This window comes from Saccopteryx leptura, chromosome 2 (assembly GCF_036850995.1).
Source record: "Saccopteryx leptura isolate mSacLep1 chromosome 2, mSacLep1_pri_phased_curated, whole genome shotgun sequence".
Lineage (NCBI taxonomy): Eukaryota > Metazoa > Chordata > Mammalia > Chiroptera > Emballonuridae > Saccopteryx > Saccopteryx leptura.
In genome coordinates this window covers 8,261,452-8,276,962 of record NC_089504.1, presented here as the reverse complement: position 1 = coordinate 8,276,962, position 15,511 = coordinate 8,261,452, and the positions used below count along the sequence as shown (strand labels likewise).

General features: G+C 48.0%; 1 protein-coding gene across 2 annotated transcripts in view; it reads left to right on the top strand.

The window, feature by feature from the left end:
* STXBP1 (syntaxin binding protein 1) overlaps window positions 1–15,511 on the top strand; it is a 76,222-nt gene that overhangs the window by 29,837 nt on the left and 30,874 nt on the right. For both annotated transcript variants that reach the window (XM_066367086.1, XM_066367085.1), the window contains exons 2-6: window positions 5,460–5,509; window positions 6,866–6,947; window positions 12,314–12,390; window positions 13,236–13,314; window positions 15,027–15,130. In XM_066367086.1, the coding sequence (XP_066223183.1) occupies window positions 5,460–5,509; window positions 6,866–6,947; window positions 12,314–12,390; window positions 13,236–13,314; window positions 15,027–15,130 (392 nt within the window). The remainder of the gene's footprint in view (window positions 1–5,459; window positions 5,510–6,865; window positions 6,948–12,313; window positions 12,391–13,235; window positions 13,315–15,026; window positions 15,131–15,511) is intronic.

Here is a 15,511-nt window from a genome sequence, read left to right as displayed (position 1 = left end):
TTCTCTCCCTCACTGAGCTGTGTGTCCTAGCCTGTCCCATGGTTGACCCCAACCCGGGCACTCTGCAGCTGCTCTTGTACCTGGAAAACGTCCCCCAGGTCCTCGTAGGGTTGTTTCCTCCTTGCCACCCCCTCAGCCATTCACCTTTCCAATTTTCTTTGAGCACGTGCTCTCTAGAGCGACCTTGTTCGTTTCCTTGTGTGTGCTGCCTCCCTCCCTTCCACACCAGGTGTCAGCACTGCGATCAGGAGTCTTGTTCAGCTTGTTCAGTGTGGAATTTCCAGTGCCTGGAATCCTGTCTGGCCCATAGCAGGTGTTCGATAAGTCATCATTGTTGAACGGATGGATGAATTTGTATGCAGAGAAACACACTGGAAAACAGGAGACATCTCATAAACTCCATGGAGGGGCAGTAGGAAACCAACTGTAAACCACTGTATTCTTCCTTTTCAGGAAAGTCAAATACCATTTTAAATAGATGATGATGGTGCTAGCGATAGCCCACTGGGTAGCACCATTGTGGGTCAGAGAAGGCTTTTTTGTGTCTGTGAGAGTTTTAACCCTCTTGACTTTGCATTTAATTGAATTAATTGTATTTATTGGGGTGACACTAGTTAACATAACTATACAGTTTCAGGTGCCCCATTCTACAACACATCTCTCTGCACCATATGGTGTGTTCACCCCCCCATCCCCCACCAAATGGGTCAAAGAAGTTTTAAAGTTTGTGGTGAAAGACCCAGAGTTTTTTTCTAAATATTTTTGTCATTATTTTAAAGCTGTATTATTAATATGTATTTTCTTTTAATAGGGTTTTCACATTATATAAAAAATTTTGATTGGTAGAAGTGATATGTCATAATTTTCTTGTCCGTCTGAATAACATTTTTATAGTGATATTTCAATCAGTGCCTTTCACTGAATGCCTCACGTGTGCCAGGCACTGTGCTAGGCATCTTATCTCATTAATCTTTACAACAGTTTGTTAAGAGTATTATAATTTTAATGAGATGAGAAATCAAGTTGAAAACACTCTAAACTTGCCTAAGGTCACTTAGCCAGCCAGTGCCTGAGCCTGGACCTTCCCTAGTCTGTCTAGCTCGAGTGCCTCCCTTGGCATTTTTTCTCAAGCATGAGGGGTGGGGGTGACCTCTGCCTGAGAAACTAGCGTGTGCCCTCACACCACGGGGGTTTATTTAGGAGGGCGCCTTGTAGAAGAACTGCCGCTGTCGAGCTATAGTAGCTTTGGGAGTGCTCTGGGCTTTAGGTTGGTAAGAGAAAAGCCGTTGTGACCCGAGTTCAGCAGGACAGAGGCAGTGCTCCCTCCAGCCCGGACACCAGAGTCCTCGTGCACCTGTTCAGGCAGCGTGGAGCTCTGGCTGCAGAGCAAGCACAGAATACTTGAGTCCCCCTTGGTTCAAGACTGTGATGGTACTCACATTTCTCCCAAGCTTCCGGTTCATCTGATATTAGTTGTGCCACTTCAGGTGTTTCAGCATGCCCTGGCCTCAAGTGTCCTGATACAGGTCACTGCAGAGGGCAGTCATGGGGGGCCAAGGCTGCCAGAAAGGGCTTCATGAGGTGAGGGGTGGGTTTGCAGCTATCCCTCGAGTCCTTGCTTCGGGGCTCCAGTTGGTATATCGGGTGCCCCTGAAGGTGTCCCAGGTCATCTTAGATCACCTGCAGTTTCTCTCAGGACTTGGGAGGGATTAGTTGAGTTTGGGAGTCACCTTGGGGACCTAGAGGGTGTGTTTGAGATAGGAACCTACTTTCTTACTCCTTTGGCCATGAGAGAAGCAGAGTCCACCAGGGCCATGGCCCTCACAATTACAGAGAAGTTCCTTGTTCTTTTCTGTCCCATCTACCTAAACAAGGTGGGCGGGGGAGTGATGTTTGGCTGTCGTTACATCTGCTTTGGCCCACAGAAATAAGACCAGCGGGTTGGACCAGTGGCAGAAGCTTGCTTTCCACACGAAGAGAACTGACAAGGGAGATGGGATGTGACGGCCAGGGGATTATTTGTGAGGAAATAGCTCAAGCGACTTGACTCTCAATGCTCAAATGGGCTCTAATCCTTGTTTCCTTTTTGGTATTGGATTAGAAAAATGTAGGGCAGGATTAGAATTGGCTGTTAACAATACTCACGACAAATATACACCCCAAGAAGTTCAGAACCGGCATAGCAAGGTAGGAAGGGTTGAAGTTGCAGCCATTATTCCCATTCTTTACTAGTTGTGATACTTGTTTTGATTTTTTTAATTCTACTTCCGTCTTCCCCTATCAAAAGCTGACTTGAGCCTGACCAGGCGGTGGCACAGTGGATAGAGCGTTGGACTGGGATGTCAAGGACCCAGGTTTGAGACCCCGAAGTCGCCAGCTTGAGTGCGGGCTCATCTGGTTTGAGCAAAAGCTCACCAGCTTGGACCCAAGGTCGCTGGCTCGAGCAAGGGGTTACTTGGTCTGCTGGAGGCCCACGTTCAAGGCACGTATGGGAACGCAATCAATGAACAACTAAGGTGTCGCAACGAAAAACTAATGATTGATGCTTATCATCTCTCTGACTCTCTCTCTCTATCTCTGTAAAAACAACAACAACAAAAAACTGACTTGAATTTTTTTAAGACTTTATTCATTTTAGAGAGGAGGAAGAGAGAGAAGGGGGAGGAGCAAGAAACATCAACTTCCATATGTGTCTTGACTGGTCAAGTTCAGGGTTTCGAACCAGCGACCTCAGCAATCCAGATTGACGCTTTATCCACTGTGCCACCACAGGTCAGGCCATGACTTGAAATTAAAGTCAGTGAATTTGCCCTGGCTGGACAGCTCAGTTGGTTAGAGCATCGACCCGAAGTGCAGAGGTTGTCAGTTCGAGTCTCGTTAGAGCACATACAGGAACAGATCTGTGCTCCTCTCTCCCTGTCTTCTCTCTCTCTCTCCCCCTTCCTTCCTCTCTCACTAAAATCAACAAATAAAAATTAAAGTCAGTGAATTTAAATTAATTTTGTGTAGTAGTAAGAAAGAAAATATTAATCCCCAGTAATAAAATAAACTCAAACAAAGACAATGAAATATACCATTTTCTGCTGGCACATTACCAAAAATTAAAAAAACACAGCTCGCCTGGCCTGTGATGGCGCAGTGGATAAAATGTCAACCTGGGCCCTGGCCGGTTGGCTCAGCGGTGGAGCGTCGGCCTGGCGTGTGGGGGACCCGGGATCGATTCCCGGCCAGGGCACATAGGAGAAGCTCCCATTTGCTTCTCCACTCCCCCCCCCTCCTTCCTCTCTGTCTCTCTCTTCCCCTCCCGCAGCCGGGGCTCCATTAGAGCAAAGATGGCCCGGGCACTGGGGATGGCTCTTTGGCCTCTGCCCCAGGCGCTGGAGTGGCTCTGGTCGTGGTGGAGCGAAGCCCTGGAGGGGCAGAGCGTCGCCCCTGGTGGGCGTGCCGGGTGGATCCCGGTCGGGCGCATGCGGGAGTCTGTCTGACTGTCTCTCCCCGTTTCCAGCTTCAGAGAAAAAAAAAAAAATGTCAACCTGGAACACTGAGGTCACTGGTTCAAAACCCTGAGCTTGCCTGGTCAAGGCACTTACAACAAGCAATCAACAAACAACAAAGTGAAGCAACTATAAGTTGATATTTTTCCCTCCCCACCTCTCTCTCTTGTCCCTCTGTAAAATCAATAAATAAAATCAGAAGAAAGGGAGGGAGTGAGGAAGGAAGGAGGGAGGGAGGGAAGGAAAGGAAAGGGAGGGAGGGTGGCACCTGTAATGACAACTGTTAGCCTTTGAGGCCTTGCAGGCTTGTTTACTACCAGGACTTAGAAAGGTGGCAAGAGTGGCGTTTCCTCTGAAGCCAGCATGGCTGGTACCCTCGCGTGTAGAAGGGCATGGTGGAGACTGGGGCTTACCTAATGGTGATTTGGGGTGAGAGCATCTCACAGATGTGCTTTGGGTTGGAAGGTTTTCACAACTGCTCTTCACGTCTGCTTCTTAAGCTTGAGGGGGACTCATGTGGTACTGTCACACAGCCTTTTACTCAATTTAAGGCTGAAGTTCTTAAACCCAGAACCCTTTTGGAAGTCCATGAGGTCAAATATATATATATTTACTTTTTTGTGAGAGAGACAGAGACAGGAAGCAAGAGAGATGAGAAGCATCAACTTGTAGTTGTGTCACTTTAGTGGTTCACTGACTGCTTCTCATACGTGCCTTGACCAGGGGATTCCAGCTGAGCCAGTGACCCCCTTGCTCAAGCTAGCAACCTTGGGCTCAACCTAGACTTTGGGCTCAAGCCAGTGACCATAGGATCATGTTGGTTATCCCACGCTCAAGCCAGCAAGCCTGCACTCAAGCCGGCAACCTCAGGGTTTCTAATCTAGGGCCTCAGCGTCCCACGTTGATGCTCTATCCACTGCACCACTACCAGTCAGGCGAACTATCTTCTTAACAAGACTCATAAGGTGTTACTTGCCTCTTTCACTCTTAGCCTTTTACAAGTGCACAGTGGAGTTTTGCAGGTGCTGTCTGGTTTACAAGTTGTAGAAGCAGATAGGAGAGTCCAGCTGTCTCCTGTGGAGCCAGATAGGAAAGAGATGTAAAGGAAATGCCAGTATTCTCACTAAAATCTTTTTCTTGCAGAAAATATAGTTACATTTCATCAAAACACTACTTATGTTAATGTAAAGGGTTTATTGTTATTTTTTTATTTTATTTTATTTTTTGTATTTTTCTGAAGCTGGAAACGGGGAGAGACAGTCAGACAGACTCCCGCATGCGCCCGACCGGGATCCACCCGGCACGCCCACCAGGGGCAACACTCTGCCCACCAGGGGGCGATGCTCTGCTCCTCCGGGGCGTCTCTCTGTTGCGACCAGAGCCACTCTAGCGCCTGGGGCAGAGGCCAAGGAGCCATCCCCAGTGCCTGGGCCATCTTTGCTCCAATGGAGCCTCGGCTGCAGGAGGGGAAGAGAGAGACAGAGAGGAAGGAGAGGGGGAGGGGTGGAGAAGCAAATGGGCGCCTCTCCTGTGTGCCCTGGCCGGGAATCGAACCCGGGACTTCTGCACGCCAGGCCGACACTCTACCACTGAGCCAACCGGCAGGGCCGGTTTATTGTTACTTTAATGGATTCTTTAAAATTTCTCGGGTTTACTGTTTCTAATATGGTAAACATCAATAGATATTTACTCACATAAGCAAACCCTCTTTGAGAACCTCCATTTTTAAAAGTGTAAGTAGGCCTGCGACCAGCAAGTTTGGGAACCACTGAATTAAGGAAGCAGGAAGAGGATGCGCTCCGTGGTGGATTGATTTTGGCTCCGAGAACGGACGGGTTGCACAAAGAGAGCAAAGCCTGTGGGAAGAAAAATGACCTAGTCTAGCAGGGGTTGGAAGTCCTTGGAATTACATTAACTTTTCCATTTTCTCTTCTCTTCTTCCTTCCCTGTCTGCTCCTTTCCCAGAGATCATGCATGACGTAATCAAGAAGGTGAAGAAGAAGGGGGAATGGAAGGTAAGTCAGACTGTGGAGGGACCAGTCTGAGGGGTGAGTTCACGTGGGGCGGAGTCGAGGGACAGGTGCAGAGGCAGAGCAGGGCCTTTGTTGTGTCCAGAGAACTGAAAAAAAAAAGTTATCTGCTTATGCCTGTCATTTTATACGATCCTGGTTATGCAATTTCTGGTCACAAAGCCTGATCTGAAAGATCCCCTGTGAGGGGCGTTTAGCAGTAGAACTCTTTCATTCAAGCAAAATCGTACCTGGAACCCACGTATAAACAGAGGAAGGTGGAGTTCTGCCGGCTGTGGAGGGAAAGATGAGGCCCTCTGGCCCTCTGGCAGCCCTGAAGCATCTGCAGTGGAGCCCGCACACCCGGGAGCCCTCTTCTGGTCTGTCCCTGTCTGTCAGTAACTACGGGTTCCTCGGGTAACTTTGAGAGCAGTGCTGGGTGTTTCAGGTAGAATGTACATGAAGCAGGTATTTAAGCCGATCAGATTGATTATGGCCCCAGGTCCTGGAGTGGGTGATGTAAGGAGAGGGACAATGTGCCGTTCTGCCTTCAGGAAGTCGGCGTTTGCAGGGTCACACTGGTTGTCTGGGGCCGGACCTCACGCTGGCCAGGAGAGCGTGCAGTTTCACCTGAACTTCCCTGTGTGCCACTAAAGAGTTGATTCCAATTGTTCTTGCTCCCAAGTTTTCCTGCCGTCAAGAGCCGACGTGTTTTCAAGTCCATTGGGCTGGACCGGCAGAGGCGATTGGCACAGGGGGGTTCGAAAGCCTGGCCCCTGCCCTGTGAGACTGTCCTACCAGCACATCCTCCTCACAGCCCGGGCGGGAGGCCAGCGGTGGGAACTCTCTATGCCCGGCTTTGTGGATGTAAGAATTTTAGAAGGACCTTGAGAAAGCTGCCTCATAAAATGAAAACTGGCCCTTCTGTGCAGCAGAACGCTTCTGGGCCACATCACGTCTAGCCGCTGTTACCTCGGTTTATACATTAAAGAAGGGGGATAGAACGAGCATTCCTCTCTCCACTGTGAGCTGAATGGAGTTAGGAAAGGTTTGCTGAAGAATGGCAGGCATGAAACAATTAGAGCTGACAGCACGTTCTTGTTCCTCTCAGTGTGGGCGCTATAGATTATTTTTGTCCTTTTTTTTTTGCATTTTAATCAAGTCAGAGTCAACTCTTAACTCTCAAGTTAGGTTTGCGTGCGGGAGTAAAAGCTAACACGCGTTTCAGCAGACTTCTGGCCCAAAGTAAGTATCGAAACAGTGTTCTGCACTTCTGGGGCTCCTGTTGAAGTCTGACGCGGTAAGCCATCGAGCATCGGGGAGGGCGCCGCACAGGCTGTCAGCTGGTCTCTCTGCTTCCAGGTGCTGGTGGTCGATCAGCTGAGCATGCGGATGCTCTCCTCCTGCTGTAAGATGACAGACATCATGACCGAGGGGATAACAAGTGAGCACACCACTCTCTCTGCCCTTCCGTGACGTGCTGCCCTCCCCTTGGTGCTGGCTCTCCTCCTCCCTAGTCAGCATATCTCACTTGACTATATTCTTCCAACGCCCTGGGTGGGACCCAGGCTTCTTGTTCATCACTGAGTCCCTAATCCACTGCAGAAGCTCCTTAAATATCTGTAAAAGGATGCCAAATGGAAGGTTAGATAAAGAAAAAAAGCGTGCCATCCAGTAGAAAAAAAAATGGGCAGAACACCTGAACAGGCACTTAAAAAAAGAAGAAATCCAAAATGGCCAATAACTACATGAAAAATTGCTCACTCGTGTTAGTGGTCAGGGAAATAGGATGAAAACCAGAATGAGATAGGGCTGTACACTCACCAGACTGGAATATTTAAACTCTGATCATGCAAGTGACAGAGAGGATGTAAGAAAATGGGAGCTCCTGTATGACGGGGTGTCAGTTGGTACAGCTCCTTTAAGGAACACTTGGCAGTGTCTGAAAGAGTTGAAGGTATGTGTGTCCTGTGAGCTCACAGGTCTATGGTTAGGTGTTGTCCTAGACAACCTCAGGCATGTGTGCCCAAGATGCACGTGCCGGAATGCTCACGGAGCATTGTTCATAGTAGCCCCAAATTGGAAACAACCAAAACATCCATCAAGAGTAGAATGGTGGCCCTGGCTGGTTGGCTCAGCGGTAGAGCGTCGGCCTGGCATGCGGGGGACCCGGGTTCGATTCCCGGCCAGGGCACATAGGAGAAGTGCCCATTTGCTTCTCCACCCCACCCCCCTCCTTCCTCTCTGTCTCTCTCTTCCCCTCCCGCAGCCAAGGCTCCATTGGAGCGGAGATGGCCCGGGCGCTGGGGATGGCTCCTTGGCCTCTGCCCCAGGCGCTAGAGTGGCTCTGGTCACGGCAGAGCGACGCCCTGGAGGGGCAGAGCATCGCCCCCTGGTGGGCAGAGCATTGCCCCTGGTGGGCTTGCCGGGTGGATCCCGATCGGGCGCATGCGGGAGTCTGTCTGACTGTCTCTCCCTGTTTCCAGCTTCAGAAAAATACACACAAAAAAAAGAGTAGAATGGTAAGGCCCTGGCCGGTTGGCTCATGGTAGAGCGTCGGCCTGGCGTGCGGGAGTCCCGGGTTCGATCCCCGGCCAGGGCACACAGGAGAAGCGCCCATCTGCTTCTCCACCCCTCCCCCTCTCCTTCCTCTCTGTCTCTCTCTTCCCCTCCCGCAGCCAAGGCTCCATTGGAGCAAAGATGGCCCGGGCGCTGAGGATGGCTCTGTGGCCTCTGCCTCAGGTGCTAGAATGGCTCTGGTTGCAACAGAGCGACACCCCAGATGGGCAGAGCGTTGCCCCTGGTGAGCGTGCTGGGTGGATCCCAGTCGGGCGCATGCAGGAGTCTGTCTGACTGCCTCCCGTTTCCAACTTCAGAAAAATACAAAAAAAAAAAAAAAAGAAAGAGTAGAATGGTAAACCAAATTGTGGTAGAGCCATTTAGCAGAAATATAGCAATGAAAATGAATGACCTCTGACTACTCACAATAAACATGAATGAACCTGATAAATGTGTTGGTGCGCAAAAGAAGCAAGACACAAAAACATACTTACTGTATGCTTTAGTTTGTATAAAGTTCAAATCCAGGAAAAAGAGCTATACTGTTTTGAAATGCAGACCTAAGTGGTAAAACTATAAGGAGAAGTGATTACCCTTCATGTCAGGATGGTGGTTCTCTTTGGAGGGAAGGGAGGAAATTGATGAGGGAGGAGGATGGGGGCACTTCTGCTGTGCTGGTGGGTTCTGCTTTCTAACCTGGGTGGTGCTTCTACCGACTATTGCTTTATAATTATTTGTATGTTTATGTTTATACATTATTTCTTTATACAATTATTTGTATGTCTATGTTTTATTCACTCTTTACAATGTGTGTTATAATTTCACAATAAGTAGACTCCCCCCCACCCCCCAAAGTTAAAAGCGAGGAGGCAGTCAGACAGACTCCCGCATGCACCCGACCAGGATCCACTCGGCATGCCCACCAGGGGGCGATGCTCTGCCCAACTGGGGCATTGCTCTGTTGTGGCCAGAGCCATTCTAGCGCCTGAGGTGGAAGCCATGGAGCCATCCTCAGTGCCCCGGCCAACTTTGCTCCAATGGAGCATCGGCTGCGGGAGGAGAAGAGAGAGACAGAGAGAAAGGAAAAGGGGGAAGGGTGGAGAAGCAGATAGGTGCTTTTCCTGTGTGCCCTGGCCGGGAATCGAACCTGGGACTTCCACACACCAGGCCAATGCTCTACTGCTAAGCCAACCTACCAGGGCTAAGTAGACATTTAAAAAAAGTTAAATCACCTGCGCAAGGTCCCTAGCCAGTGCCACACCCAACTAGGACTCAGCTGGCTAGGTCCCAGAGCTCTTACTCAGTTTGTGTGCAGCTCTCCCGTCTTACTAAGGGGCTCCTTTAAGAGGGATCATGTATGGCCTGACCTGTGGTGGCGCAGTGGTTAAAGCATCGACCTGGAAATGCTGAGGTCGCCGGTTCAAAACCCTGGGCTTACCTGGTAAAGGCACATATGGGAGTTGATGCTTCCTGCTCCTCCCCACCTTCTCTCTCTGTCCCTCTCTCCTCTCTCTCTCTCCCTCTCTGTCTCTATCTCCCCCTTTCTCTCTCCTCTCTAAAATGAATAAATTAAAAAAAAAAGAGGGATTATGTATGTTCACCTTTGAAACAGCATTGATTGAAAACCAATCTCTTTTGAGGTGTTATTGCAAACAAGGAAGTTAACCTTTGTTTTTTCTCTAAAAAATGTTGGGTGGGATGCAGCTCCCAATGTTTTCCTCTAGAGACAACTTGATAGGATAAGTGGCTCACAGGCTGTGGCTGGTCTTTGTCCAGATCACTACTGTACCACAGTTACAGGCGGAAAGCCATGGAGGGGGGAAGTTCTCAGTAAGCTAGATGAACTTAATGGTTTGTTCTCTATTCCAAGATTATGTCTTTCCCATTATTTGAGGTTAAAAATGTGTTTAAATTATAAAATTTTGGTAACTTTGAATGTCTGTTGATTAAATTCTGTGTGAAATATATATATAATTTGGAAGGTACAATCACAGCTCGATTCCCCAATTTTTAAAAGCACATTTCCAAATTCAGTTTATCTATTACCAGAAACTTAGTCCTGTAAATAGGAGTGCATACTTTTTTTTTTTTACAGGGACAGAGAGAGAGTCAGAGAGAGAGAGAGATAGGGACAGACAGGAACGGAGAGAGATGAGAAGCATCAATCATTAGTTTTTCATTGTGACACCTTAGTTGTTCATTGATTGCTTTCTCACATGTGCCTTGACCGTGGCCCTTCAGCAAACCGAGTAACCCCTTGCTGGAGCCAGCGACCTTGGGTCCAAGCTGGTGAGCTTTTTGCTCAAACCAGATGAGCCCGCGCTCAAGCTGGCGACCTCAGGGTCTCGAACCTGGGTCCTCTGCATCCCAGTCCGACACTCTATCCACTGCACCACCGCCTGGTCAGGCCGGAGTGCATACTTTTTGGTGTGGCTTTTTGTTATGCAGCTATCCAAGACCAGGCTTGCCTCTGTTTAAGCTTACATTAAATTTTTGTTTTTGAATTTGACTTTTTTTTTTTTTTAACAGAGACAGAGAGAGAGTCAGAGAGAGGGATAGACAGGGACAGACAGACAGGAACGGAGAGATGAGAAGCATCAATCATTAGTTTCTTGTTGCACGTTGTGACACCTTAGTTGTTCATTGATTGCTTTCTCATATGTGCCTTGACTGTGGGCCTTCAGCAAACCAAGTAACCCCTTGCTCGAGCCATCAACCTTGGGTCCAAGCTGGTGAGCTTTTGCTCAAACCAGATGAACCCGTGCTCAAGCTGGCAACCTTGGGGTCTCAAACCTGGGTCCTTCTGCATCCCAGTCTGATGCTCTATCCACTGTGCCACCACCTGATCAGGCGCTTACATTAATTTTTAAAAACTATATATTTCTTCTATCAAAGCAAAAACTATACAAAGTTAAGGTGAGGGAGCCAAATGGAAGAGCTAACAAGTTTCTAAAGAAATTAGCAGCAGTGCCCTGCCCTTCTCCCTGTCCCCTGTCCCCCGTCCTCCAGGGACATTGGTTCATCGGTGTAGAGGGTATCTGTTGACTTGAGGGTTCACGCTCCCCTACTGCACACAGACTCCTCCCTACCCCAAAGGTGGCTTTTTAAAAATGTCCTTATTTGGCAGAATTTAAAAGTTAGCAATCCTAAAAAAAAAAAAAGCAACCCTATGTCGAATCTCAAAACATTTTGAAGGGAGGTATTACTGGCTTATGAAATTTAAAAATGTACAAACACTGGTGAAGTAGATCGTTGAGGGATTTCAATATCTATTTGGACATTATTTGGGGTGAGAAGTCTATAAATGTTACCAGGGATACTTCTAAAGCGGCGGGTGCTTTTGTTTCCCTCCATCACCTGCGTAGGAAGAGGCGCCCTAGTACCACTGTCCGTACCAGAGGCTGGTAAGGCGGGGACACTGGTCAGGTGGTAACTCTCCCAAAGCTCCTCTTTCCAGATGCAGTAGCTGACATAATCACAAAAGAACAAGTAAATCAAAAGTCCCCGGTTTGCTTTAACAAAGTACACTGCTCACAAAAATTAGGGGATCAGGGAACGTGCAGATACTCCAGTACTTACAGCTTTTTGTACAGGGCATTTTCACCAATGAAATAAAAGTTGGTTTTGCATCTCATTTGCATAATCAAACAACTTTCTTTGACTTGTTTGCTTTTCTGATGTTCTTGTTTAATTAAAAAAAATCAAATACTTTTTTTATTGCTTCCTATTCATTTTGAAATATCCCCTAATTTTTGTGAGCAGTATATAATGTTTAGTCTTAGAGCTATTGATTGAGTGGGATAATATTATTTAGAGGATATGTTAGGAATGTCTAGATTTGATATATAGATGAAGATGATAAAAGTATCCAATGGTTAATAAATAAATCCAATATGGAAATTCTAAAGGAATTGGGATTACTTATGATAAGTGAAAAAAAAAAAACTGAAAGAAGAGTCAAAAGCCTGTTCTTGACAGAATGAGGCAACATTTTCCATTTTCAGTCAACACAGATCAAGGAATTAAACTGAAATGGGAAATAGTATTTAGTGTGATAAGTTTTCAGGTTATCTAAAATCTTGAGCTCTGTGGGACAGTGGAAAGTGGTAACTCTAAGGAAGGGACAGAGACGCCCCCACCCCTAAACTTTTTTCTGTGCCAGTCTGAAGGTGGCCTGTATCTGTTGCTTCCAGTCTTGTGATGACCAGTTGTGTTTTCTTATTCACGGTGTGCTGCTGGTCTGTTGTCTAGTTGTGGAAGATATCAACAAGTGCCGGGAGCCACTGCCCAGCCTGGAGGCTGTGTACCTCATCACTCCATCTGAAAAGGTAAACCGTCCCCGCAGAGGAGCGCTGGCTAGGGTCACACGTGCTCACTTGGTGTCTGCGCAGCACAGAGTATCTGAGTTTCTAGGTTAAGCACGCATTTAACACACTGCTGTTTAAACCCGCCATCCACAGACGGAGGGAGGGGTGGAGACAGCATTTGGCTTTCTGGACAGCGCATTAGGCTTTCTGAAACACGACCGCTGTCCAGAAAGCCAGTGCCAGCCCATTCTAGTCTCCCTCTCTGGGTAGGAAACCCACTTCATCTGGTTAGGGGTCTGCCTTCCAAACTTAGGTGTTTTGTGCTTTCCGGTTGGTTTCATCAGTATCCTATTAGTGTTCAGATTTACAGGTCCTGTCATTTGTGGGGGAGGGGGTTGGTTCAAATCAGCACCCAGACGAGGTTCACATCCTTGCTTTTGGCTGGTAGTTGTCGTAGGTCTGTCTGTCAGTCCGTACCTTCCCTCTACTTCTCACGCCCTCTGGCTTACATACGGGTCCTGAAGATGTGACCAGATGGCCCAAACTTCCTCAGCCTGAGTCTTCTGGGAGGTGTCTGGCCAGTGTCTTCTTTTGTGGGTCTCTTCCTAGAGGCCCATGTTAGAGTGGCTCCGAGAACCGACACTGTCACTCATGAATGATCTAAGAAGGCTTTTGTTCATCTAAACTCACAAGTAATCCTCGTTTCAAGTCCCCAGAAATCCGTTATGGTCAAACATAGTTAGAATGATACAGTAAAAATACCCTGTGAGTGGCTTGAAAGCCCTCTTGGATTGAACTTAGTCCAGAGATAGATTCCATTTGCTTCTAGAATTGGATTCATTTCCCTCTCTTTTCCTTCCCCACAGTCCGTCCGCTCTCTCATCAATGACTTTAAGGACCCGCCGACCGCCAAGTACCGGGCTGCCCACGTCTTCTTCACTGACTGTGAGTGCGGCTGTCAGACGCTGCCCCGTGCCCCCGGCTAGCCTTTCTGCACAGCAAGAGCTGCAGCCAGACCAGGGCAACAGGGAAGAGACAGGTTGCTGTGGCCGTGATTGTCCTGATCTTTTATTTTCCTTTCAGAATAAAATTGCATAGGAAACAAAAATAAGCACACACAAATACAAACTTTCTAGCTTGCGCAGTCCTTCCTGATGAAAAATGGCGCCTCTCTTTAAGACGGGAGGGCTCAATGCTGAGCAGATTTCCCAGTGCCAGACGTGGTGTTTCCCTGTGTGGACTGCCACATGCCACTGTCAACTACAGTGTGTTTCCATCCGTTTTTCAACCACAAAGATATTTCATCTGGCTTTCCTTTGTAGCAGCGAGAACTGCATCATTGTCCTGGAATCCTTCTGTTATTTTGTGGAGGTTGTGTGCATGGAGTCTTGAGCACTAAGTCTTGGGGTCAGTCTTCGTTAATAGCAAAGAGGGATGAGTAGGGCTGGATAGCAAATGAGTGTGCAACAGTAACAGCCTCCCTTGAATGAGTGTGCAACAGTAACAGTCTCCCTTGAATGAGTGTGCAACAGTAACAGTCCCCCTTGAATGAGTGTGCAACAGTAACAGTCCCCCTTGAATGAGTGTACAACAGTAACAGCCTCCCTTGAATGAGTGTGCAACAGTAACAGTCCCCCTTGAATGAGTGTACAACAGTAACAGTCTCCCTTGAATGAGTGTGCAACAGTAACAGTCTCCCTTGAATGAGTGTGCAACAGTAACAGTCCCCCTTGAATGAGTGTGCAACAGTAAGTCTCCCTTGAATGAGTGTACAACAGTAACAGTCCCCCTTGAATGAGTGTACAACAGTAACAGTCTCCCTTGAATGAGTGTGCAACAGTAAGTCTCCCTTGAATGAGTGTACAACAGTAACAGTCCCCTTGAATGAGTGTGCAACAGTAACAGTCTCCCTTGAATGAGTGTGCAACAGTAACAGTCTCCCTTGAATGAGTGTGCAACAGTAACAGTCCCCCTTGAATGAGTGTGCAACAGTAACAGTCCCCCTTGAATGAGTGTGCAACAGTAACAGTCCCCCTCATGTTCTCTCTGGGAAAAACCCTCAAAACTCACCCCTGGCAGAGAATAGTTTTATACTATTTAAATGAGGGTGACAAAGAAAGCAGGTAGGTGGCATTAGTAACAATAAGACACTCCTGGGACCCTGCAGTCATGTTCGGCCCAGGAGAGTCGTGTGAAATCATGGCTCCCCGCCAAGCAGGTCTCTGAGCAGCTGGGTCCTCAGAGGGCCAGGGCAGTGCCTGCGTCACGTTGCCCAATGACTTGATTTTTTTTCCTTTATTTTATTTTTCACAGGCATGTCAGATGCATGGTGTTTGTTTATACCACAGGGTTTTCCCTTACCCCTTTTTAATCTCTTCTGGTTTTCCCCTTCCGCTCCTGGATATGAGGACATATTTTTATTAGCTCTCACTGTCTCAGTCTTTATTGACCATTGTTTCTCTGTTCTATATATGTTGAGGGCCTTGTAGGTGTTTTTATATTCCTGTTATAGCTTAGAGGGATATTTTAGGGTGGGGTGAGCTTTTTATTTGCCTTTAAAACATCTTAATAAGTAAAGAATCCACCAGACACATGCGACCGTCGAGACGGACCAGCAGATGGACAGGAAAACCTGGTGTCTTTGGTCATTCTTGCAGCCTGTCCAGATGCCCTGTTTAACGAGCTGGTAAAATCTCGAGCAGCCAAAGTCATCAAAACTCTGACGGAAATCAACATTGCATTTCTCCCGTACGAATCCCAGGTGAGGCCAAGCAAGGAGTGCTGGAACTTGGCACCCTAGTTACTCCATCAGGAGCTCTGAGAGGGTGGGCTCCGGGTGCGAGAAGCGTGGGGGAGGAAGGGTACTGTCCCCTGGGTAACCGAAGGGGGTGTTGTAAGTGGATGCCTGTGTAATGGAAAGAAGTGGTGCTCCTCAGGGGCCTGCCCGCCCTCACCTCACTCTGCGGCTATTTCTGACCTTTTAAGCCGGGGTGCCTTTCTTTGTGTGCGTTTCTCCTTGCTCACGGTGTCCACTCCAGCTGGCTGGCTCCTGCGTAACCAAAAGGGAGCCAGTCCAGAAAGAGCAGGGAGGGAGAGAAGGGTAGGGATCAGAGGACACCGGCTGCTGGGAAGGAGCAGGGAA